The sequence below is a fragment of the Crotalus tigris genome, unplaced genomic scaffold (assembly GCF_016545835.1).
Source record: "Crotalus tigris isolate CLP2741 ecotype Arizona unplaced genomic scaffold, ASM1654583v1 scf7180000024437.13266115, whole genome shotgun sequence".
NCBI classification, from domain to species: domain Eukaryota; kingdom Metazoa; phylum Chordata; class Lepidosauria; order Squamata; family Viperidae; genus Crotalus; species Crotalus tigris.
The window spans coordinates 1758473-1782359 of NW_024100606.1; the positions used below are offsets into that span (position 1 = coordinate 1758473).

Here is a 23887-nt window from a genome sequence, read left to right on the forward strand (position 1 = left end):
GCTTTTAAACTAAGCAATTTCAGCTACTAGAAAAAAAAAAAATCCCCCCTAATGGAAAGGAACTATACCTGCCCAGGAGCCAAAAGTTGTAGATGTCTCATGACCAGATCAGTCAAGACTAAAGGATCATGGTCCAAGATGGGGCGTGGCAACTTTGGCTGACTGATCTGATTGGCCAGGAATACAGTCTCAACCCACTGCGTGGATTATCCATCTCCAGTGCTGGAGAAAGTCCATATTTTTCTTTCACATCTTGCATTCTAAATTTAATCCTCACTTTTTTTGCTTAACAAATAGAGTTATTTGTCACTTTATCTATTTTTCAACTCTTATTGGTAATATTTGAAATAAAACATTGATCTTAGGTAAAATGTTCATTTTTACCTTTGATATTATTTCTAACCAGGACAAGTTTAATTTTTTTCCTCTTTTGATTCCTGTCCTATGTTTGTGAGTAATTATTTCTGAATAAATTTGGATATTTTTATAAATTTATCAATAAAAAAGATAAAATGTTTTTTGTCACTAAGACCAACAAATATCAATTTTGAATTAAGTCTTATGAACAAACAAATAGATGGATTATTTTTCTAAAGGATATTTAGGTCTCCATGTATCTAAGAAAAAATTGCAAAGACATGTAGTCTAGATCAGCAGCCTTTTGGGCACCAGAGACCATCGAGAGAGATTTTTCTGGGGTGGTGATGGATCTGCATGCTGCCTACATCCCACGGATGGGGCTTTGCTTGTTTACGTGGCCTGGTTTCTGGCATGCTACGGACCAGGAGTTGGGAACCCCTAGTCTAGAATACTTTTCTTGTTCATACAATTCCTTTTGTAACAACCAGAGTTATAAATATTTTAAGAGAAATATTAATATCTCCAAGAATCTGCATGTGTCTCACTGTAATTTTCATAGGATTTTGCTTCATTATTTTTTCAAGCATAAATTGAAGCAATTGCAATTTTCCCTTGTTCAATATCACCTATCTGTTTCATTATGCATGTATTTTCCAAATTCCCTGTTAAGTTTCTGATTCAGTGCGTTTTTACCTGTCTATGGCCCACAAATGTTTGATCTCTTTATATTCAAGCAAATTAGCATTGTCTTTTTTAAAAATATATACCTTTATTAGATATGTATCTGTGTTTTTTTTAAATTTCCAAACAATATCTTCCCTTTTACTTTCGTTTTTTTAGTTCATTAATATTTGTTGAGAATATTTTGATTTAATCCATGGTGTCGGCTATTAATTACATTTATGAAAGAACAGCTACTGCTTGATCCAGTATTTGATCTATCTGAATTTCTTCAGCTTATTCTGTTGCTGTTAATGATGTAAGTATTTTATTAATGTCTTCTATTATTGCTACAATTTGTAAAAACCTTCACATGAAAGTGAGAAGCCCATTTGCATTTGTTCTCTATCTTTTTTGGGGTTGTGAAAAATCTCATATCTCTTCGCCTTCTATCCAATGAGATCTGATAAAATCTCTTATATGTCCAAGCTTTAAAGAATGCTACACCTTTTTAAAGTCAGCATTGCACCAGCATTTCCTTTAATGAACATACACTTGGTAAGTTTCTTCTATATATTGTCCATGAGCTTATTCTGTAGATTTCTCAAATTTATGATGATTCATCTTCATTCAGAATCATTGAGAGATATCATACAAGTTTAAATTATCATCATCATCTAGAACAGTGGTTCTCAACCTTCCTAATACCGTGACCCTTTAATACAGTTCCTCATGTTGTGGTGACCCCCAACCATAAAATTATTTTCGTTGCTACTTCATAACTGTAATTTTGCTACTATTATGAATCGTGATGTAAATATCTAATATGCAGGGTGTATTTTCATTTTACGAATTGAAATAATTAAAGCATAGTGATTAATCACAAAAACAATATAGCAATGCTCGCTGGAGAAGCTTGCTCTTCCTTGCTCAAAAATGTTGAGAGGGAGGGAAGGGGAAGGAAGGAAGGAAGATTGAAGGGGAAAGGAAGGAGATGGAGAAGGAAGGAGATTGAAGGGGGAAGGAAGGAAGGAGAAAGAGGTTGAAAGGGAAGGGATGGAGATAGAGATGGATGGAAGGAAGGAAGGAAGGAAGGAAAGAAGGAAGGAAGGAAGGAAGGAAGGAAGGAAGGAAGATTGAAGGGGGAAGGAAGGAAGATTGAAGGGGAAAGGAAGGAGAGGGAGAAGGAAGGAGATTGAAGGGGGAAGGAAGGAAGGAAGGAAGGAAGGAAGGAAGGAAGGAAGGAAGGAAGGAAGGAAGGAAGGAAGGAGAGAGATTGAAGGGGAAGAGATGGAGATGGAAGGAAGGAAGATTGAAGGGGGAAGGAAGGAGATGGAGAAGGAAGGAGATTGAAGGGGGAAGGAAGGAAGGAGAAAGAGGTTGAAAGGGAAGGGATAGAGATAGAGATGGAAGGAAGGAAGGAGATTGAAGGGGGAAGGAAGGAGAGAGAGATTGAAGGGGAAGAGATGGAGATGGAAGGAAGGAAGATTGAAGGGGGAAGGAAGGAGGATGGAGAAGGAAGGAGATTGAAGGGGGAAGGAAGGAAGGAGAAAGAGGTTGAAAGGGAAGGGATAGAGATAGAGATGGAAGGAAGGAAGGAAGATTGAAGGGGGAAGGAAGGAAGGAAGATTGAAGGGGGAAGGAAGGAGAGGGAGAAGGAAGGAGATTGAAGGGGGAAGGAGGAAGGAAGGAAGGAAGGAAGGAAGGAAGGAAGGAAGGAAGGAAGGAAGGAGGATTGAAGGGGAAAGGAAGAAGATGGAGGAAGGAAGGAGATTGAAGGGGGAAGGAAGGAGAGAGAGATTGAAGGGGAAGAGATGGAGATGGAAGGAAGGAAGATTGAAGGGGAAAAGAAGGAGATGGAGAAGGAAGGAGATTGAAGGGGGAAGGAAGGAAGGAAGGAAGGAAGGAAGGAAGGAAGGAAGGAAGGAAGGAAGGAAGGAGGATTGAAGGGGAAAGGAAGAAGATGGAGAAGGAAGGAGATTGAAGGGGGAAGGAAGGAGAGAGAGATTGAAGGGGAAGAGATGGAGATGGAAGGAAGGAAGATTGAAGGGGGAAAGAAGGAGATGGAGAAGGAAGGAGATTGAAGGGGGAAGGAAGGAAGGAAGGAAGGAAGGAAGGAAGGAAGGAAGGAAGGAAGGAAGGAAGGAAGGAGAGAGAGAGAGAGAGATTGAAGGGGAAGGAATGGAGATGGAAGGAAAGAAGATTGAAGGGAAAAGGAAGGAGATGGAGAAGGAAGGAAGACTGAAGGGGAAAAGAAGGAGACGGAGAAGGAAGGAGATTGAAGGGGGAAGGAAGGAAGGAAGGAAGGAAGGAAGGAAGGAAGGAAGGAAGGAGAAAGAGATTGAAGGGGAAGGGATGGAGATGGAGATGGAAGGAAGGAAGACTGAAGGGGAAAGGAAGGAGATTGAAGGGGAAAGGAAGGAGAGAGAGAAGGAAGGAGATTGAAGGGGAAAGGAAGGAAGGAGAGAGATTGAAGGGGAAGGAATGGAGATGGAAGGAAGATTGAAGGGGAAAGGAAGGAGATGGAGAAGAAACGAGATTGAAGGGGGAAAGGAAGGAAGGAGAAAGAGATTGAAGGGGAAGGGATGGAGATGGAGATGGATGGAAGGAAGGAAGGAAGGAAGGAAGGAAGGAAGGAAGGAAGGAAGGAAGGAAGGAAGGAAGGAAGGAAGGAAGGAAGGAAGGAAGATTGAAGGGGAAAGGAAGGAGATTGAAGGGGAAAGGAAAGAAGGAAGGAGAGAGAGACTGAAGGGGGGAGGCGCTGCCAAGCAGCTCCGCACAATTGCCCGGGGGGGGGGGAGGCTCTGGTGGAGAGCCTGGTGGAGAGCCAAGCAGCGGCACATCCGCCTCAGAGTCGCCAGCCGCCCTCTCACACCCAAGGGATGGAAATGGAGATGGAAAGAAGATTGAAAGGGAAAGGAACGAGATGGAGAAGGAAGAAAGATTGAAGGGGAAAGAAAGGAGATGGAGAAGGAAGGAAGGAAGGAAGGAGAGAGAGATTGAAGGGGAAGGGATGGAGAAGGAAGGAAGGAAGGAAGGAAGGAAGGAAGGAAGGAAGGAAGGAAGGAAGGAAGGAAGGAAGGAAGGAAGGAAGGAAGGAAGGAAGGAAGGTTGAAGGGAAAGGAAGGAGATTGAACGGGAAAGGAAGGAGATGGACAAGAAGGAGATTGAAGGGGGAAGGAAGGAAGGAAGGAAGATTGAAGGGAAAAGAAAGGAGATGGAGAAGGAAGGAGATTGAAGGGGGAAGGAAGGAGAAAGAGGTTGATAGGGAAGGGATAGAGATAGAGATGGAAGGAAGGAAGGAAGGAAGGAAGGAAGATTGAAGGGGGAAGGAAGGAAGGAAGATTGAAGGGGAAAGGAAGGAGAGGGAGAAGGAAGGAGATTGAAGGAGGAAGGAAGGAGATTGAAGGAGGAAGGAAGGAAGGAAGGAAGGAAGGAGAGAGAGAGATTGAAGGGGAAAGGAAGAAGATGGAGAAGGAAGGAGATTGAAGGGGGAAGGAAGGAGAGAGAGATTGAAGGGGAAGAGATGGAGATGGAAGGAAGGAAGATTGAAGGGGGAAGGAAGGAGATGGAGAAGGAAGGAGATTGAAGGGTGAAGGAAGGAAGGAAGGAAGGAAGGAAGGAAGGAAGGAAGGAAGGAAGGAAGGAAGGAGAGAGATTGAAGGGGAAAGGAAGAAGATGGAGAAGGAAGGAGATTGAAGGGGGAAGGAAGGAGAGAGAGATTGAAGGGGAAGGAATGGAGATGGAAGGAAGGAAGATTGAAGGGGAAAGGAAGGAGATGGAGAAGGAAGACTGAAGGGGAAAAGGAGACGGAGAAGGAAGGAGATTGAAGGGGGAAGGAAGGAAGGAGAAAGAGATTGAAGGGGAAGGGATGGAGATGGAGATGGAAGGAAGGAAGACTGAAGGGGAAAGGAAGGAGATTGAAGGGGAAAGGAAGGAGATGGAGAAGGAAGGTGATTGAAGGGTAAAGGAAGGAAGGAAGGAAGGAAGGAGAGAGATTGAAGGGGAAGGAATGGAGATGGAAGGAAGGAAGATTGAAGGGGAAAGGAAGGAGATGGAGAAGGAAGGAAGACTGAACGGGAAAAGAAGGAGACGGAGAAGGAAGGAGATTGAAGGGGGAAGGAAGGAAGGAAGGAGAAAGAGATTGAAGGGGAAGGGATGGTGATGGAAGGAAGGAAGACTGAAGGGGAAAGGAAGGAGATTGAAGGGGAAAGGAAGGAGATGGAAAAGGAAGGAGATTGAAGGGTAAAGGAAGGAAGAAAGGAAGGAGAGAGATTGAAGAGGAAGGAATGGAGATGGAAGAAAGATTGAAGGGGAAAGGAAGGAGATGGAGAAGGAACGAGATTGAAGGGGGAAAGGAAGGAAGGAGAAAGAGATTGAAGGAGAAGGGATGGAGATGGAGATGGAAGGAAGGAAGATTGAAGGGGAAAGGAAGGAGATTGAAGGGGAAAGGAAAGGAAGGAGAGAGAGATTGAAGGGGGGAGGCGCTGCCAAGGACGCACAAGCAGCTCCGCACAATTGCCCGGGGAGGGGGGGAGGCTCTGGCGGAGAGCCCGGTGGAGAGCCAAGCAGTGGCACATCCGCCTCAGAGTCGCCAGTCGCCCTCTCACACCCGCCAAGGGATGGAGATGGAGATGGAAAGAAGATTGAAGGGGAAAGGAACGAGATGGAGAAGGAAGGAGGAAGGAAGGAAGGAGAGAGAGATTGAAGGCGAAAGGAAGGAGATGGAGAAGGAAGGAGATTGAAGGGGGAAGGAAGAAAGTAGAAAGAGGTTGAAAGGGAAGGGATGGAGATAGAGATGGAAGGAAGGAAGGAAGGAAGATTGAAGGGGGAAGGAAGGAAGGAAGATTGAAGGGGAAAGGAAGGAGAGGGAGAAGGAAGGAGATTGAAGGGGGAAGGAAGGAAGGAAGGAAGGAAGGAAGGAAGGAAGGAAGGAAGGAAGGAAGGAAGGAAGGAAGGAAGGAGAGAGATTGAAGGGGAAACGAAGATGGAGAAGGAAGGAGATTGAAGGGGGAAGGAAGGAGAGAGAGATTGAAGGGGAAGAGATGGAGATGGAAGGAAGGAAGATTGAAGGGGGAAGGAAGGAGATGGAGAAGGAAGGAAGACTGAAGGGGAAAAGGAGGAGACGGAGAAGGAAGGAGATTGAAGGGGGAAGGAAGGAAGGAGAAAGAGATTGAAGGGGAAGGGATGGTGATGGAAGGAAGGAAGACTGAAGGGGAAAGGAAGGAGATTGAAGGGGAAAGGAAGGAGATGGAAAAGGAAGGAGATTGAAGGGTAAAGGAAGGAAGAAAGGAAGGAGAGAGATTGAAGGGGAAGGAATGGAGATGGAAGAAAGATTGAAGGGGAAAGGAAGGAGATGGAGAAGGAACGAGATTGAAGGGGGAAAGGAAGGAAGGAGAAAGAGATTGAAGGAGAAGGGATGGAGATGGAGATGGAAGGAAGGAAGATTGAAGGGGAAAGGAAGGAGATTGAAGGGGAAAGGAAAGAAAGAAGGAGAGAGAGATTAAAGGGGGGAGGCGCTGCCAAGGACGCACAAGCAGCTCCGCACAATTGCCCGGGGAGGGGGGGAGGCTCTGGCGGAGAGCCTGGTGGAGAGCCAAGCAGCGGCACATCCGCCTCAGAGTCGCCAGCCACCCTCTCACACCCGCCAAGGGATGGAGATGAAGATGGAAAGAAGATTGAAGGGGAAAGGAACGAGATGCAGAAGGAAGGAAGATTGAAGGGGAAAGAAAGGAGATGGAGAAGGAAGGAGGAAGGAAGGAAGGAGAGAAAGATTGAAGTGGAAGGGATGGAGAAGGAAGGAAGGAGGGAAGGAAGGAAGGAAGAAAGGAAGGTTGAAGGGAAAGGAAGGAGATTGAAGGGGAAAGGAAGGAGATGGACAAGAAGGAGATTGAAGGGGGAAGGAAAGAAGGAAGGAAGGAAGGAAGGAAGGAAGGAAGGAAGGAAGGAAGGAAGGAAGGAAGGAAGGAAAGAGATTGAAGGGGGGATATGCTGCCAAGGACACACAAGCAGCTCCGCACAATTTCCCGGGGAGGGGGGAGGCTCTGGGGGAGAGCCTGGGGGAGAGCCAAGCAGCAGCACATCCGGGGCCTCGGAAGCTGCGTGGAGGATCCGCGTGCTTCGAAGCTGCCGGCTGCCCTCTCACACCCGCCAACCTGGAGCCCCCCATCCTCATCCCGGCACCTCTTGCCATCTCCCAGCTGCCCCCCCCCCGGGACTTGCTCACCTCTCCAGCCTCCTGAGTGCCATCTCAGTGGCGGGCTCACGGGAGCCCCTTTCCATGCCGCGCAGCCCCTCGCATGTGAGAGGGATGCAGCCGGAGCGCCAGCTCCCGCTCGGAAGGTGCCACTTCTCCCCTCCTGGCCCGGCCAGCTGGCCTCCGACGCACATGCGGGCATCGCCATCTCGCCCTCTTCCCCGCCCCTGGCTGCTTCCGATACACGGAGCCTGGCGAGCCGGGAAGGAGCCGCTCCTGCCCAGCAGCCCCACGGCCGCGCCAGGCACCAGAGGGCCGAGGAAACCTCCGACGGCGAGGGAGGCTGGCCAGGTGGCGCGGAGGAGGCTCCCACGCGGCATGGAGGGCGGCTGGGGGAGGAGCGCAGCCGGGCAACCAGGAGGCCTGGAGACCGGCTCCACACTGCAGCTCAGCTCAGCCGGCAGCGCCAGCTGCAGCCCAGATCCGGCTCAGCTCGGACCAGCCGCTGAGCCAGCCCAGTACGGCCTCGGGGGCACACGTGATGCTGCAGTGGCAGGAGCAGGCGCTGTCAGAGAAGGGTGCATTGGAGGCGGAGGAGCCGGCGGAGAAGGAGGAGGAGGAGCGGTGTCTCGGTTTCTAAGACCATCGGAAATATATGTTTTCCGAAGGTCTTAGGCGACTCCTGTAAAAGCGTCATTCGACCCCCAAAAGGGTCATGACCCACAGGTTGAGAACCACTGATCTAGAACAATCTATTTTTCTAAATTATGTCTTTTCAAAATATCCTGGAATTCCTCGAACTTTAAATACTTTCTCTGTCAATTCTGTTTTTACTATTTGTAATCTAGCCTCCATTTTTATCTCTGACCTTCAGATTCTTTATCCTGAGGATAATTCTTGTCATTCCGCATCCATATTTTACCTATTTATTTATAATTATCACATTTAATCAAGAAGCATTCATTACATAAGTAATCAAAATGTTTAAGTCCTAATCAGTTATGAAAGCATATTAAAATCTTTCTAGCTTTTGCAATAATGTGGTTTTATTTTACATTAAGAAATTACTATAAGAAAAAGAGGAGGAACGAAAATATACTGGTAAACATGGATAGATACAATATCTCCTCTAGTCTCCCATGAATGGGCAAGTTCCTATATAAATATCAGAGAATCAAGCCTCCCACTTCAAAGACCCCCCCCCCAAAGTGTTGTTTTCAACACATTTCCTCAAATGCAACTGATTTAATTTCCTGTATAAGAATTTGGATTTAACCACTGCATGTATCAGGAATTCAAACAATATTGCAGAGGGTAGAATTTATTTTCTAGTAACTTTGATAACGGAAGCAAAAGTTAAGTATCTCTCTTCTTGTCTGAATTGAAATCAGTTTTATTTCATTCCACAAAACTTATCAAAGCCTTTAAAAGTAAGAACTGGGTATATCTGTATAGCTATGCCCTGAATTACAGTCACCAAAAATGAAAAAAGTGACAGTGACAGAAATTAGAATATACCATACCAAAGTGTATATTTCCATGCATCAACTTAATATACTCAACGTAGGAAAAACCTCCAAATTTAGATACAGGTGGGAATTATACCATTGCAATCACTAATTAGCTACCTGTTTTGTAAATATCTGTTTTGTAAAAAAAAATATTTCCACACTCTCTGTGCGAGATTTTCTGATAAAAAAGCTGAGAAACAAACACCTTTAACTGAAAAGAGAATACATCTGCGAGGGTAATGTTAGATTTAACAGATGCAAAGAGGCAATATATGCAGTTAATATAGCTGCAGGCAACATATGCAGTAATGGCTATACAGTTGTGTCTAAATCATCAAAAGCAATTTAGGATGCTTGAAGAGTTTATTCATTTGTTTTCTTATATTACTGAGCAATAAAAACATGAGTTTTTATTGTGTAAGATTGAACAGTAGATTCCTTATCTTCCTACAAACTTGCTTTCCACAGAATTATAACTAACTGCAGTTATAAAGCATCAGACACGCACTCAAGAAAATATTAGCACACTGAAAATACAGATAAGAATCTCATTGCTAACATCTCTTTTGAGAGACCGGGGTGAATTTCCATGAGATACCACTGTATGAATAAGCAAAACGCATGCATGTAAATTAATTGTAAGAATCACATAGGTCAGGGCTTTTCAGCCAGTGGTACACATACCACCTGTGGTATTTTACCATATGGCAGGTGGTACGCGACCATCCTAGACAGTGTAGTGGGGGAGGGGAATGAACTGAAGTGACCCAAGCCTGAAGGAGAGGCAGCTGCAGATGCAGGACTGTCTGGGCTCAGCAGAAGCTCCAGGAGCCAGTAGGGCTCCAGCTGACTGGCTCCAGCTGATTAGCACTTCCGGAAGTAGTGCAGAGCTGGAGGTGAACTGAAGAAAAGGGGGGGGGGAGAGGAGAGGCTATAAAAGGAGGTGGTTTGGGTGGGAAAGGGGAAAAAAAGACAACAGACAAAGAGAAGGAGAGCTCAGTAGGCAGGGATGAAACAGGGACAGGGAAGAAGCAGCAACTGTTGCTGGAAAGGTCCCCTAGTTCATTTTCTCCAGCCAGAAGAATGCAATCAGCGTTAATGAAATGAAAAGCCGGCAGACGAGCATGTCAGAAAGGAGATAGGTTTATTTAGTTCTGGATCAGCTGGGTTACCATAAGGATTTTTGTACAGTTTTTACAGCATTTTGTAATTCAGAGGCTCAATTTTGTATGCTTTGGTTATTGGAATATTTTAGTCTGTATTTTAGTCTAACAATGAATCCAAAGTGCTGCCTTCCGCAGGTTTAACCCCTTTAAATAAATGTAATTAGTTTTACCCCCTTATCTTGAGTCTGTCTATGGCTTTTAGAAAGTTTTCTTTGAAGGTAAACAGGCTTAATTTAAGGCTAAGCTTTTTGCAATTGCCGGAGCCTTTCAGTCTCGAGCTGCAACACTGTGACACATGACACGCCTAAGGCAGCTCAAAGAAAAAAAAACCCAGAGTTTATATGTTTCTTTATTTTGTGAGCCTTTCCTGCTTTGCACTTGATTCCTGTGTCTTTAAGGGTACAGGGAAGGGATTGGGGGGTGCATTCTTATTTCACTGGAAGGAGAGCTCAGAAGGGAAAGAGGAAGAACGGCTGACCAGCTAGCTCAGGAGTCTACAAACTTAGCAACTTCAAGACCTGTGTACTTTAACTCCCAGAATTTCTCAACCAGCCATGATGGTTGAGGAATTCTGGAAGTTGAAGTCCACAAGTCTTAAAAGTGCCAAGTTTGAAGAACCCTGAGCTAGCTAGTAGTGATGCATATTAATAAACATGGATAAATTCATCATACATTTGTCAGTGTAAAGGGAAAGTGATTCAGCAAAGAAACAATCACCAAAGAAATTAAAACTGGTACTTTTTTCCTTTTTTTCTACAGTTTGTAATATTTTATTAGATTATAGGATAAAATATAAAAATACAAAAGCAAATAGTAGGAGACAGTGGGGAAGAAAAAGGGGGGGAAGTGAGGGGGAGAAGGGAAAAAGAACAGACTTCCTCTGTTGCAGAAGACGGAAGCATTAACATTGAACCTCAACTTTTTACTTTTCTATAATATTATAAACTAGCCATTTCTATAACAACAAATTAATCTAATCAATAAAACCCAAAATCCCCCCTCTTTTTTTTAGTCAAGTTTTTGACACCTTGCTAAGCACTGATGGTACTCAAATATTGTCATGTCCTAAAAGTGGTACAATCTGTGAAAAGGTTGAAGAGCCCTGACATAGGTATTTATTTACTGTTGATAGTTTTTCACCAATTCATTTCTAACTTCATCCAAAAGGATATTTTATTTCCTCTTTTATCATTTGATTATTTAAAAAGATAAAATGCATTTTCCCCATTTCTCTTTTCTGATGTATCTATTTGCTTGGCTCTTCTCTCTTTTGATCTGCTTGTTTTATGCTTATTATCCTTAATTTTTAAATATCTTACATAAAGCTTTTATTTAGAGATAAGAATTAATAATAACAACAATAAAGCAGACATTTAAAGATCAGTGTAATTATCCCAGCACAGTATTTCATGTAGATAATACCAAATAGCAAAAAGAGGGTTTAAAAAAACTGCACTGTAACAAAATTCATTCCAATATAAAAGGATTTGGAAAAAAGACAAGTTTCAATTAGATTAGGTCAAACAATGTACTAATTTATAGTAAAAACTTACCATCGATTTCTTGACCAATAGAAAGACCAGCCCATTTTCTCTATATAGAAAAAAATGCACACAAGAAAAAGAACATTTACCTACATTAAATGGACACATATATTCACAAAGGAAAACATATGTCTAAAGTTACAATGAATAACTTTTGTGCAGCACCCATAGACACAGTAAAATTCATGTCATGCTAGAACATACTTGCACATTCTAGATTGCTTTATCCCCTACAGGCAACATGCCATTATTGGCCTATTATACTGTACATAGTTGTTAGGAGAATAACCAGATAGTACTGCTATCGTTACCATCATCATTGCTATGGAATGAAGAGTCCCAAAATCCAGATGGCTTCCACCCTGTTAGTGTTCCAGGAGACCTGATTGTTCTCCCAGAGTTAATGTGACTGAAAGCCCCTTCTTTTGAAGTGAGATAGAGAGATATCTGTGATGTCTTCCAGGTTCTACATCTATTTCTACTTCTTTTTTTTAAATTTGGTTTTGTTGTGAATTCTTATTACATTGTTTTATATTTCTGGTATATTGTGAATTGCCTAAAGTCATTTGGAATCAGGCAGCATAAAAGAGAATTAAGTAATAAACAGATAAATAGCTACTTGGAACACAATTGAGCATTACATATATAAAACCCCCCAACAGCTAGAACAATTTTTGCCTGAATTTTGCCTGTAAAAGACAAAAGCATGACACCAATGAAGGGACAAGCAAGTAGGCCTTATGCTTTGACCTGTTCACAAGCTTACAAGTTAGATCCCCTACTTTAATTACATTACTCCTTTCTCACACAGATTGCATGACCTGCCAACACATTAAATTATCTCCAGCTTTGTATTTACCAATATTTCTTTAAGTAATCTTTCTGTTTTCTACTCCATTTGTGTATTTTGCTTAGAGGCAAAAACAAACTTGAATTTAAAAGGTGGTTTTATATTTTCAAAAATGAACAGCAAATAATTTTGTGCTTTCTTTTTCTAGTAATCATGCTTTGGGCAGAGGTTGTTATTGAATGACTGAAGGCCATACTTTATCTACCTCTGATCTAAGAGCAACCTTCCTTAGACTGGTACCCTCCAATGTTCTAAATATTAACTATGCTAAATAGGAGTTCTAGCTGCTGTGACTCTAGTACATTTAGTATCTACCTACTTTTAAGAACTGCTAAGGACTAGATCAATGGTTCTCAACCTATGGGTCGGGACCCCATTTGGGGTCGAACGACCATTTCACGGGGGTCGCCAAACAAAGTAGTCCGCCATTTTTCCCCCTTTTCCTTAGCTGTGCTACTCCCTTTTATTCTATTGGCTTTTGAAAGCCAATAGAATAGACTCTCTTGAATAGAGTCTAATTCTATTGGCTTTCAAAAGCCAATAGGAATTGTCCAGGCTGTCTCTGCCCTGCTGAGCCCACCAAAAGTCCCATTCTGCAAACGGTGCTTCACCAGTTGAGTAGTCCTCAACTTACGACCGGTTGAGTAGTCCTCAACTTACAACCGGTTGAGGGGTCGCGCATTAAAAAGGTTGAGAACCACTGGACTAGATGATTTTTACTATATCCTGATACGTAAAACCATAGAACTCAAAGAGGGTATACCTTTTTTCGTCTGATTGTAGCTCTATTAAACAAAAAAATGGAAGTAAAATCTTATTTTATAGCTCAGCAGGTGACTTTTTCTTTGCTATTTTATTAGAATGACTCCTATTTACTCATATACACTCAAGGCTACACTGTTCTTCATTAACAAGTCCAAACTGTTAGCTAACACCACAGGGGAATCAGGGAAGCCGCAAAGATTAGTCACATTTTCTGAACTTTTGTTGCTAAATAGCGGTGTGAAACTACAATTGAAAGGTGTTAGTGCAAGAAGCTGAAGTTATTAGATTATACAAAAAATTTTTCAATATTGGAACTGTACAGATAGCATAAAAATGCTTAGTCTGCAACAGTAATGCTAACTCATCCAAGTTATATCCTAGCCACAGAGGTCATCAATTGAGCTGCCTGATTGCCTATATTGTATTTCACAAAGCCAACAGGAATCCTTCATAAATCTTTGTCCTCAAACAACCCAATTTTCCTAATATTTTATCAGTAAAAAATGCTTTACTAGAACTGAATCATTTGCTTTTATATTCACAGGATTTCTAGAAGGCATTATTTTATTTTGAGCCATTGCAATTTCAATTTTTGCTGAAAATAATTACTTTCAATAGCAATATTGTCTGCATCTGGGATTAAAAAAGAAATTAAAAAAAATCAAAGACATACCTGTGGCAAACTGAAAGCAATGCTACCTGGGACAACAGATGTATGACTTCTCAGTGTAAAAACATATTTGTGATTGGGTGAGGTCTTCACAACTACATGTCTATAAAGAGTTTAGAAGAGGAATGAGAGGTGCAAAAGATAAATAATTAAAATCTTTCAATATCTGAGTCATCTCAAACTATCTGTTCTATGAAATAACTGAAGTCTAATATTCAAAATTATGCTTTGCATCAAATATAGTACAGTATTTTTTGAGATTTTTTTTTAACGAAATAATTTCTGATTACTGGATAGAAAAATGCTGAGCACAGTGGTAGGATTCAGCCAGTTTGCACCATTTCAGCAGATCTGGTAGCTAATTTTCTGTTGCCCAGGCTCAGAACAGACTTCTGGAAGCGGCATCCACCCAGAGAACCGGTTGTTCACATATTTGAATCCCACCACTGGCTGAGCATAATAAAATGCTAAAAGAAGCCAAAGCATTGGGAAGATCCTTTTTTTAAAAAAAAACTTCAAAGTGATTTTCCAGAAACAGTCTTTCCTACAGGTTGATAATGAAACTTCCAGATGGCAATTGCATCATACACCTTGGTTTACTTAATATTTAAGAAATTCATATACATACATAACTCTATATACTTTTGGTTTGAGCCAATCTAAACAAATGAAGTCACTATGATTTTGTTGTTGTTGTCTTAAAGTAGACTTGACTCTGGCAAACTGCATATGCAAGACCTTGATATCTCTTGAGGCTTTTTGCTATTTCTTTATTTCTAGGGCTGAAAGCCAATGGCTAGCCCCAGGTTATCCAGATGAGTTTCATGCCTTAAACAGAACTCCAATTCAGATTTTTCCAACACTAGACAAAATTGGCTCTCATATCTTCTTTGACAGTTAAGATGGAAAGGATGAAAAATTAATCAATTAATTTTCCTCAGTAATATGAAAATGTGACTAACAATCTTTAGTTTGTGCAACCAACAAGTAGTTTTTATACCCCAAATATCAGGGATAATGCCTCATTTATTTTTCCCTCTCCACATAAAAATTCCTAATGCCAAATAAAAAGTAATTAACAGAACTGATGTTTTATTAACAATATATATATATTGGTGTCTGAATTCATTTAGCACATTGCTAATAATAGTCACATAATTTGCAAGAATGATTATGTATGACTTTGGAAAACAACAGACTGAAGAAAACCTATTTCTCCAATCTTCTCTAAAAAGAGACCTATCAAACTTACAAGCCAGATTGAAAGTCCTTTTCATTGATCACAGCACAATTGGTTAAGGAGAGTTCATCTGTGGGACATCTTGCAGCTTGCATAATCTGAAAGAAAAAAATCAGAGACAAAGGGTCAACAATGAAGAACTAAACAGCATGAAAACAAAATGACTTTAATTTTTGAAGTTCAGTTTTATTTTGGAATAAGCTGTAGAAATAAACACAGCAAGTTCACTGTTTGCCGTTTGTTTAGCATTTGTGTATTTTTGAGAACTTGTGTATTTTTGAAAAGAGAGATGTCATACAGCACTTACAAACAAAGCTGGCTCATTATTAGTATAAGAAACAGAAACGTAATTCTCAGTACATCTATGATAGAAGGTAGGAGAAGCTAATCAGATATACAATGATGTTGTAAACATATATTATATCACTTCAGAATGTAAGCAGTTATGTACTACTGGAGGAAGAAACGGTGAAAATGGTTCTGTGAAAAGCCGAGCCAACAACACCACTGAAGAACAAAGGGCTGATGCGTATACCAGTTCTTTGGAACCTTCTCCAGCAAGGAAAAGCCAGATAGTTGCTCACAAACACTCTAGCAGATGCTCTTCATCTGGGGGCTACAAGACAGCTATCGCTGGAAGTGTTTGAGTATTGGGAGATGACAGGAGTAGTCATCTTGCTCATAACTATTATTGGTGCTTTTTAAAAGACACTAACTTTGCAAATTTCCTTTCCTAATCATGTTTAGAAATTGCTTATTAATTACTTTTAAGCTGCTAGAGACCTTCAGATCCACAAGTCTGAAAACATTGGATAGGTTTTCATTCAATCCTTAATAAAAGTAATTTTTTAAAGAATTGAAATAAACAACAAAAAGCTAAACAAGCCTTTGATCTCAGAAAGGTACAAATAGATTAAGGGATCAGATAAATTTGGAATAAGATTTTGGAATGAATTATAAAAAATCCTTCTTGTGGTTAGTATATTTATTTGGACTTTTGTAAAGAAAAGTAATTTTAAAAATTGGTCACTATACGGAACTAAAGATATTAGTTAAAAGAGAAAAATACCTAAACCTGATTAACAGCTAATTAACTGGACTTATAAAATGATGCAAAACATTATAATATTGAAAATATTGAAAGACGCATTTGAAAAAAGGAATTGAAAATCAATAACGTCAATAGCTATGTTTACTTTTATGGATGAAATATATCCAAAAGACATTACAGAAGAAATGCCAAATGAGAAACAAGTATTATTTGAGAAGATAGAAATATCATTGAAATTGGATCTACAAATTACAGGCTACAAGGTTGACATGAAAAATGATGTCTCACTGGAGAAATCAGTTGATGATTTAAAAATCAAAAGGGAAAAAAATAAAGAAAGTGACCAGGATCATCTATTATTTTCTATCTTGAAATCAAAAACATTTAACCATATGGCCTGCAAACCTGAATTGTGAAGTAGTATAGCCCTGATCTCATTATAACATGAAGTTGCTACATAAGTAAGAAAAAGTGAGTTTTATAATGTCCTAAGAAATCTGGGTCATGAGATAATTTTGCCAGAGTGGAATGGGGGAGGTAGCAACAGAAGCAGGAATATGATCTAAGAAAGAAAATATATTTATTCTAGAAACAGAGATTGGGCACTAGATTACACAAAGAAAGCACTAGGCAAAGTGTACAAGGTACAGTCTTGCAGTTAACTCTACATCAGTCTAGCATTAAGGTAATATGCTAAGAGATTACACAAATAACTATGACAGATGGTGCCCAGATTTATCGATAATTTTAGTATAAAGAACTAAATGACCGCAGAGCTATGCTGAGGAAAATATAGGAGAATTCAGTTTCATCTCGAGCAGTAAAAAAGGAATCATTATCCTATTATTTAAGGTTGTCTTCAGACTGTATGTATGTATGTATGTATGTGTGTGTGTATATATATATATATATACACACACACACACATACACACACAATTGTCCTACATCTAACTACAATATTTATATATGGGATATATAATCTCTTAAAATTTAAATACAACTAGAATACCCATGCCACACTAAGTCATCATTTCAGAAATATTTTCTCTGGTGTTTTGGGGACTGTGCAAGAGGTGCCATTTGGTCAGGAATGGTACAATGGGGAGAGCAGCATGGGTCGAGGAGGGTATGTGAGGCAACAGTGAGGATCAGGGTGTTGTGAAAAATGCTGCATTTGTCAAGGAGGGCACGCTGGATCAGAAAAGGTGTCTGGGATGTATAAGAAGTGCCATGTATATCAGGAAAGGCTCGTTGGGGGGGGTGCATGGGCTGGGGAGGGTGCAAAGGGATGCACAAAAGGTACTGCATAAATTGGAGAAGGTGGGGGGGGAAGTCTGGGTTGGGGACGACTTACAGGTATGTTGCTTGAGCAGAAAAGCCGCACAGGGCTTCCCTCCTCCTTGTTCTTCCCTCCCTCCTTTCCCCCCCCCCTTCTCTTCCTAGTAGGCAGGTATCTCTGTATACAACTGCATCAATAATTATTACTGTAATAATCAGTAAAGTTATAATGCATTAAGAAGGGAAAGAAAATTTTTACTGTATTTTGATTAGCAAGAAATAGACAAAAAAAGAAAAGGAAATAAGGAAAACAGAAGATATGTTAAGAGGAAATTCTACAATCTTACAGACAACAATAAAGGTGGGCTACAAATAAATATTTACGTGTTTGATATTGCAGAAGAAAAGAAGGAATGCAAACATATTGTTCGTAAACCTCAAGATAAACAGCAGAATAATCACATGCTAAGGTTGACTTCAAAGAAAGGCCGAAGCAGCTGCCTGTAAAGAAACATTTACAGTCCATTAGCATGGAGCATCTATTGTTCATCCAATCCCAGGCAGTGGTTTTGATTTCAAAATCCTCTAATGCAGACATGTCAAACACAAGGCCCAGGGGCCGGATGCGGTCCGTAAAGTGGTTTCATGTGGCCTGCGAAGCCATCCTAGAAACAGTGAGGGAACAGCCCCCGCTGCCTTGGCCCTAGCCCAGGCCGGCCGGGAGCCAATGTACAATTTTGTGGTGGCCATCTATGCTGAAATGCATTCAGTCTTAGCTCCACAAGACCGTCTGGAAACAGCGAGGAACCAACCCCTGTCACATCAGCCCCGCCCCCTGAGTGCATGCTGGGGAGGTGTCACCCTTTGTGAGGAATGAAGAAATGCACTATCGCCTGGAAGTGGCCAGCAAAGGGTCCTCACCTACTTCACATATCTGGCTTGATGGGCTCCGGGGGAGGGATTTCAGCAGGCAGCAGGGCGGTCTCCTCACAGCACCGAGAGGCTGAGCCGGGCGGCACAAATCCAAAAAGAAGCACAACGCCCAGCCCCCAGCCTGCCCAGTTTCGGCAGGCAGTGGGGCACTCTCCTCACAGCGCCAAGAGCTGAGCTGGGTGGCGTGAAAACTGATGAGAAGTGCTATGCTGCCTAGCCCCCAGCCTGCCCAGTTTCAGCAGGCAGCAAGGTGAAAAGCTGGCAAGCTTCGCACTTCCCGGCTCAACCTCTCGGTGCTGTGAGGAGAGCGCCCCGCTGCCTGCCGAAACCGGGCAGGCTGGGGGCTGGGTGGCATTGCGCAGGTAACGTTGACTCATGGCATCCCCTCACCCAGAGCCCACTAAGCCAGTATGTGAAGTAGGTGAAGGCTGTGTGCAGGCCACTTCCAGGCAATGGTGCATTTCTTTATTCCTCCCCAGTGGCGTTTCTTGCCAGTTTTTCTCCCTCACTCATCTCAAATATTTTCCCACCACTTTGTACTTAAGAAGGAAGAAAGGAAAGAAGGAAAGGAGAGGAAGGGTCTGAAGGAAGTCTTGCCTTAGTCCTGCCCTGCTGCCCTTTTACCATCCCCTTGCCCCCTCATCCTGGCCTACCCTGGGGGTCTCCCGTCCTATTGCTAAGGAAGCTTTGATACAGAGCCGGGTCTCCTCCCATGGAGAGGGAATGGACCTCCCTCTGACTTTGCCCTCATACCCATCATGAGCAACCTGCTAAGGAGAACAAGCACAGCAGCAGCAGCCTTGAGGAGGTAAGTGCAGCTGGGCGCCCCCTTGGGGAAGTGGGGCTGGGCTTGATGCCGTGGGTGCAGCCTGCATCTTCATCCAGCCTCCCTCCCATGGTCTGAGAGGAACAGTGAGGCTCCTCCAGTGGACCATGCCTTGGCACTTGTCCTGGTCCCACTCCCTTCTACCAGAGACCCTCAGATCTGTCCCACTCTTGCCCAGGCCCCCACAGGCACCCTTGATGCAAACGATGTAGAATTGGCCATGCCCACCCAATAGGCCACACCTACTCTGTCCATGCCCACCCAGTAGGCTGCACCCATCCTGGCCACACCCACCTGGCCCTGCAAGGGCAACCACAATGCTGAGGTGGCCCTCAATGAAATTGAGTTTGACACCCCTGCTCTAATGGCTTGAAAACAAATATCTGAAGGATTGGCCAGATATCTTCATACTATGATCTTCACTATGATTTTCCAGGTTTCTCAACCATCTGAGGTACAACATGTGATTATTCTCTTGCCACAAGAAGGTATCCTAGCACCTACTTCAATATTATTATGATGCCAAGGAAGAATCTTTTTTATTTTCCCCAATGCTTTCAATTATTTATTTTTAAACTTTATATAATACTTTATTGTTCGCTTAAAATAGGGAATAGACTATTCTCTGAAAAGAGATAAGATTCTATTAGGGTTCCTCAATTTTGTCCACTCAAGATAGGACAAAGTAAGTCTGAATAAAACAGGGCTAGAAGTTTCATAGTGCAGGGGTCTCCAACCTTGGCAACTTTAAGATTTGTGAACTTCAACTCCCAGAATTCCCCAGCCAGCCATGCTTAGTAGAGAATTCTGGGAGTTAAAGTCCACAACTCCCAGAATTAAAGTTGCCAAGGTTGGAGACCCTTTACATAGTGAACTTCATTACCGTAAATAAAAAGTTACTCTTTATCATTATAAATTTCTTATATTGTTGATTCTAGAGCAGTGGTTCTCAACCTTTTTAATGCCGCGACCCCCCCCCAACCGGTCATAAGTCGAGGACTAAACCGGTCGTAAGTCGAGGACTAAGCCAGTCGTAAGTTGAGGGCTACCCAACCGGTCGTAGGTCGAGAACTTTCCCTGCCCGGGAGCATTGCCCATGCGTAGTGCTGCTCCCTGCACCGGCTGAGGCATAGCTGGCAAGCGGCAGAGACGGAGCAGGCCAACCACCAGCTGGGCCACCAGCTGGCCCAGCCCAAGGGAGGTAAGGCAACCGCCGGAAAAGGGAAAAAAATGGCGGACAGCCTTGCTTGGCAACCCCCGTGAAATGGTCGATCGACCCATAGGTTGAGAACCGCTGTTCTAGAGTTACAATCTTAATCTGTAGTATTATGTTGAAATGACTGCTTTGTATATCTTTCTCAGGATCAATCACATCACATTTATTGTTGCCTAGAAATATTTATCATAATACAGAATGCAAATAATAAAATGAAAATAATTATCCCAAAATTCTAAAGTAGATGAGAAGGATAATCCTGAATATTCATTCATTTTTGCTTCTATACCCTACCATATAAAAAGGCAGCAACAAGACTTGCCTCCAAAACCTCATTCCACTCACCAAAGTAGGACCCCTAAACTGTTTTTATACTGCAGAAGCAGCTCTCATCTGCCAAGAAGTAATTTACTGCATTCTGTATTAACTGTACTTTCCAGTAATCTTCAAAGACATCTCTAAATAAGGTGGTGGTGGTGGTGGTGATGATGATGATGACGTTGATGATATCCATTCAATCGTGTCTGACTCTTGGAAATTCTATGGCCCATGTCTCTCCACATCTTCTGACCTTGTACTACTTCTTTGAGGTTTTTATGCTCTGACTAGTGTCAGCTTTGATGGTGCCAAGCCACTATGTTCTTTGGTGGCCTGGTTTCCTTTTACCACTAATTCTTTCAAACATTATCGCTTTCTCCAGTGAATTCCTCCACATGACATGGCCAAGTGAGATGCAGTTTTGTGATTTTGCTTTCCTGTGTCTGGTATTATGCACTTCAGTACTTGCTTGTCAGTCACCTTTGCTATCCAAGGAATATGCACAACCTTCTCCAACACAACTCGAAAAAGTCAATTTTCTTCCTGTCTTCTTTTTTTAAGGTCTAAGTTCATGTACAACAACTATTCAAATGGATGCATTTAAAAGATCACATCTCTACTAGGATTATTATGACAAGCCTATATGTCCTTTGGATTTCCTTTCCAGGATGACTATGTGCTGATTTATATGGCAAACAGCCAGACCAAATCTTTTGGCACTGCGAGTCCAGTTTCTTTAAATTTAAACAATACAGCATTGCTACTATATGTATCCTTTCAAACTTTTTGCACAATTTGAATAGTACTCAAATCCTTCCCAGTCACCCTTTTTGTTATTTTATCTGATCTTGCTGGATATCCTTGAAAAGTGAAAGCTCCCAGACTATTTTATGAGTTGATTCATAACTGAATGATGGGTACATTTCTATAGCTATCAAACAGCATAGTCATTATGATTTTGAGATTGATAAAATATTTTTGCACATCCTCTATGCTGTTAATTTTCAATGTGCAGCCCACTGCAGTCTACCTCTGTAAAAGCACCACAGGCTCCTCCCCAGTCAGTCTGACCAACAACAGCCCATCCATCTTCTCAGTTCCACTTCCCTGCATGCTCTATATAGCCGCTGTTTCATAAGAATGGGTTAGGGATGAAAAATGGTTCACAAACCATACAATTATAGTACAGGTGCCAATGTGAGGATTAAAATTCAGAAAAATGACAGTAAGACTCAAGATAGTTATCAGCTGTTGAAGCTACATATGCTATGCTAAGTACACTGTGGTCCTGGAAAAAACAACAACAAAAGAAAATTTGAATAGGAAATATAATGGATATCTTAAAAGGGAATTTCATTACAGTGGAAATCTATTTGCTCCAGTCATTCAGTATTAAGAGATTTTACTGAAGAAAATTCTTGACCAGCATACTGTGTTAGGAATCATTGTTCTTATGGCTTGGAGTACATAAAATAATAATTTTTTAATTTTATATTGAAATTTTTGGATTAAATTTTATTTTTAAAAGCCTTCAAAAACAAAAATGGGAAAAATGCACAAACACAAAAGCAACCATAATCATAATTCTATTCATCAATAACTGTAAAGTCTCATTTTCTTAAAGAGACCATCATTGGATGGTCACATTTTTGTTGGAAAATTAAAATTAACTAATTTAACAGCAAAAATTTCAGTCCACAATTAAATATTTTATCACTTGAATGGGAAAAAAACAATAAATATTACTACCTTTTGTTTGAATGCCAGTTCCTACTGGATTCAATAAAATATTCCCACTGGCATTTTCACAGTAGGGTTTCTAATTCCCATGTGACTGTCACCATTTTTTCAAGCTATAAAATCTTGAATAGATCATATGTCTAAGTCAAACAGTACTCCATCCAATTGACTCTTTGAATAACCTAGGCAAAAATGCAATATGAAACAAATTTAAGATATTCTCCCATGCACTTTGCCATAATGGGAAACCACTGCAGAAAAAACAACAACATCCAAGTTATCTTCCATCATTTCCTTCACTGCAGTTAAAAACCTCCAATGAAGTGGCAGTATATTAATAAAAGTGGGAGGATACTGAGGAGTCACCTCTCAAAACCAGCCAACATCTTGTAATTGTATAGGCTGGAACTGGTTCTGAACTTGTTCAATGTTCTAATGTGAAAATGCCCTAAGATTTTTACAAAGCTCAAAAAACAGATTTTTTACTATTAACTATTAGGATACATAAATGTACATTGGCATAATGTCTGAATTTTAAATAAAATTAGAGATCTAATTTCCAAATGTTTCATACTGTACCTAAACTCACATTTTTGTATAGGTTTGTATATTATGTTTATTTTATTGCTATAGTATACTTCCTGAAGCTACCTGAATATATTATAATATGCAGAGAATGAGAAAATTATTCTGCTAGGATCTTAAATCATCACTGTCCTTTTCCAAACAGAACAACTGTAGCCAAAGTCTATAAGATTTGGTGATGTTTAAAACCATCTACCGAATGAACTTTTTCCAATATAACCCATTTTTGTTGTACTCCTAGTTCTAAGAAACAAACTGTTGGGTATAGAATAAGCCCCTGGAAAATAAAGCAGCAGCATTTCTCTGAGTTAACAGCATCAGTATAGAATCTGAAGACAGAATGCTCTATTGCTAGCCAAACATACATTGCAGTAAAAGTGTGAACTGCATCAACAGCTTGGCACTCCCACCTTTTCACTCACCAGATTCTCCTGTTCCAAATGGAGGAAGTAACACAACAAGAGCTAATTACTGGGAGGCCACCAATGAATGAATATTTGTTACACAGAGAAACATTTCAGCACGGACAGTGTGAAGCCTTCCCTGTCTGTTATTTAAGAGTAACAAACGTAGGAGAAAAGGAAGTTTTTGTTAAGTTTTTTTTTTAAGTATTTCAGGAACATGGAAATGAGGTTCGCCCTCACTTCTGCCCCCTTTCTAGGTTCACTGCAGTGATCTGAACCTAAGAAATGGGAGGGGGAGCAATTTGCTAAAGGCTGGTGAAGAGATGCTACTTTATGACTCACTGTGACGGTTCTCACAGAGGAAGCGTAGATAGATAGTAAATGCATTTATTTTGCGGTTGTTGTTACTTTCATGTACGGAATTTGCCCAGGATTATTAAACAAATCCCACTTTAAACGATGGGAGGATCATCGTGTAATCGAGGATCTCCCTATCAATTCCTTGAGTTTTATTAACCTGGAGGAGAGCGATTACCACAACTCCATAAATCCTTCAAATAGGCTCTGATGCA

The 23887-nt window shown here is 41.4% G+C and overlaps 1 protein-coding gene across 4 annotated transcripts in view; it reads right to left on the reverse strand.

Annotated features, from left to right (window-relative positions):
• The window catches only part of NSF (N-ethylmaleimide sensitive factor, vesicle fusing ATPase), an 89655-nt gene that overhangs the window by 65445 nt on the left and 323 nt on the right, over nt 1–23887 (reverse strand). For 3 of the 4 annotated variants that reach the window (XR_005555208.1, XM_039331704.1, XM_039331705.1), the window contains exons 2-4: nt 14975–15060; nt 13726–13825; nt 11447–11486 (exon numbers count right to left, since the gene is read on the reverse strand). Coding sequence is in view for 2 of the 4 variants with exons in the window: in XM_039331704.1 (XP_039187638.1) it covers nt 11447–11486; nt 13726–13825; nt 14975–15060 (226 nt within the window). In the remaining 2 variants the exon portion in view is untranslated. Of the gene's footprint in view, nt 1–11446; nt 11487–13050; nt 13070–13725; nt 13826–14974; nt 15061–23887 lie in introns of those variants that run through there. The other variant, XM_039331706.1, reaches the window with a different exon arrangement.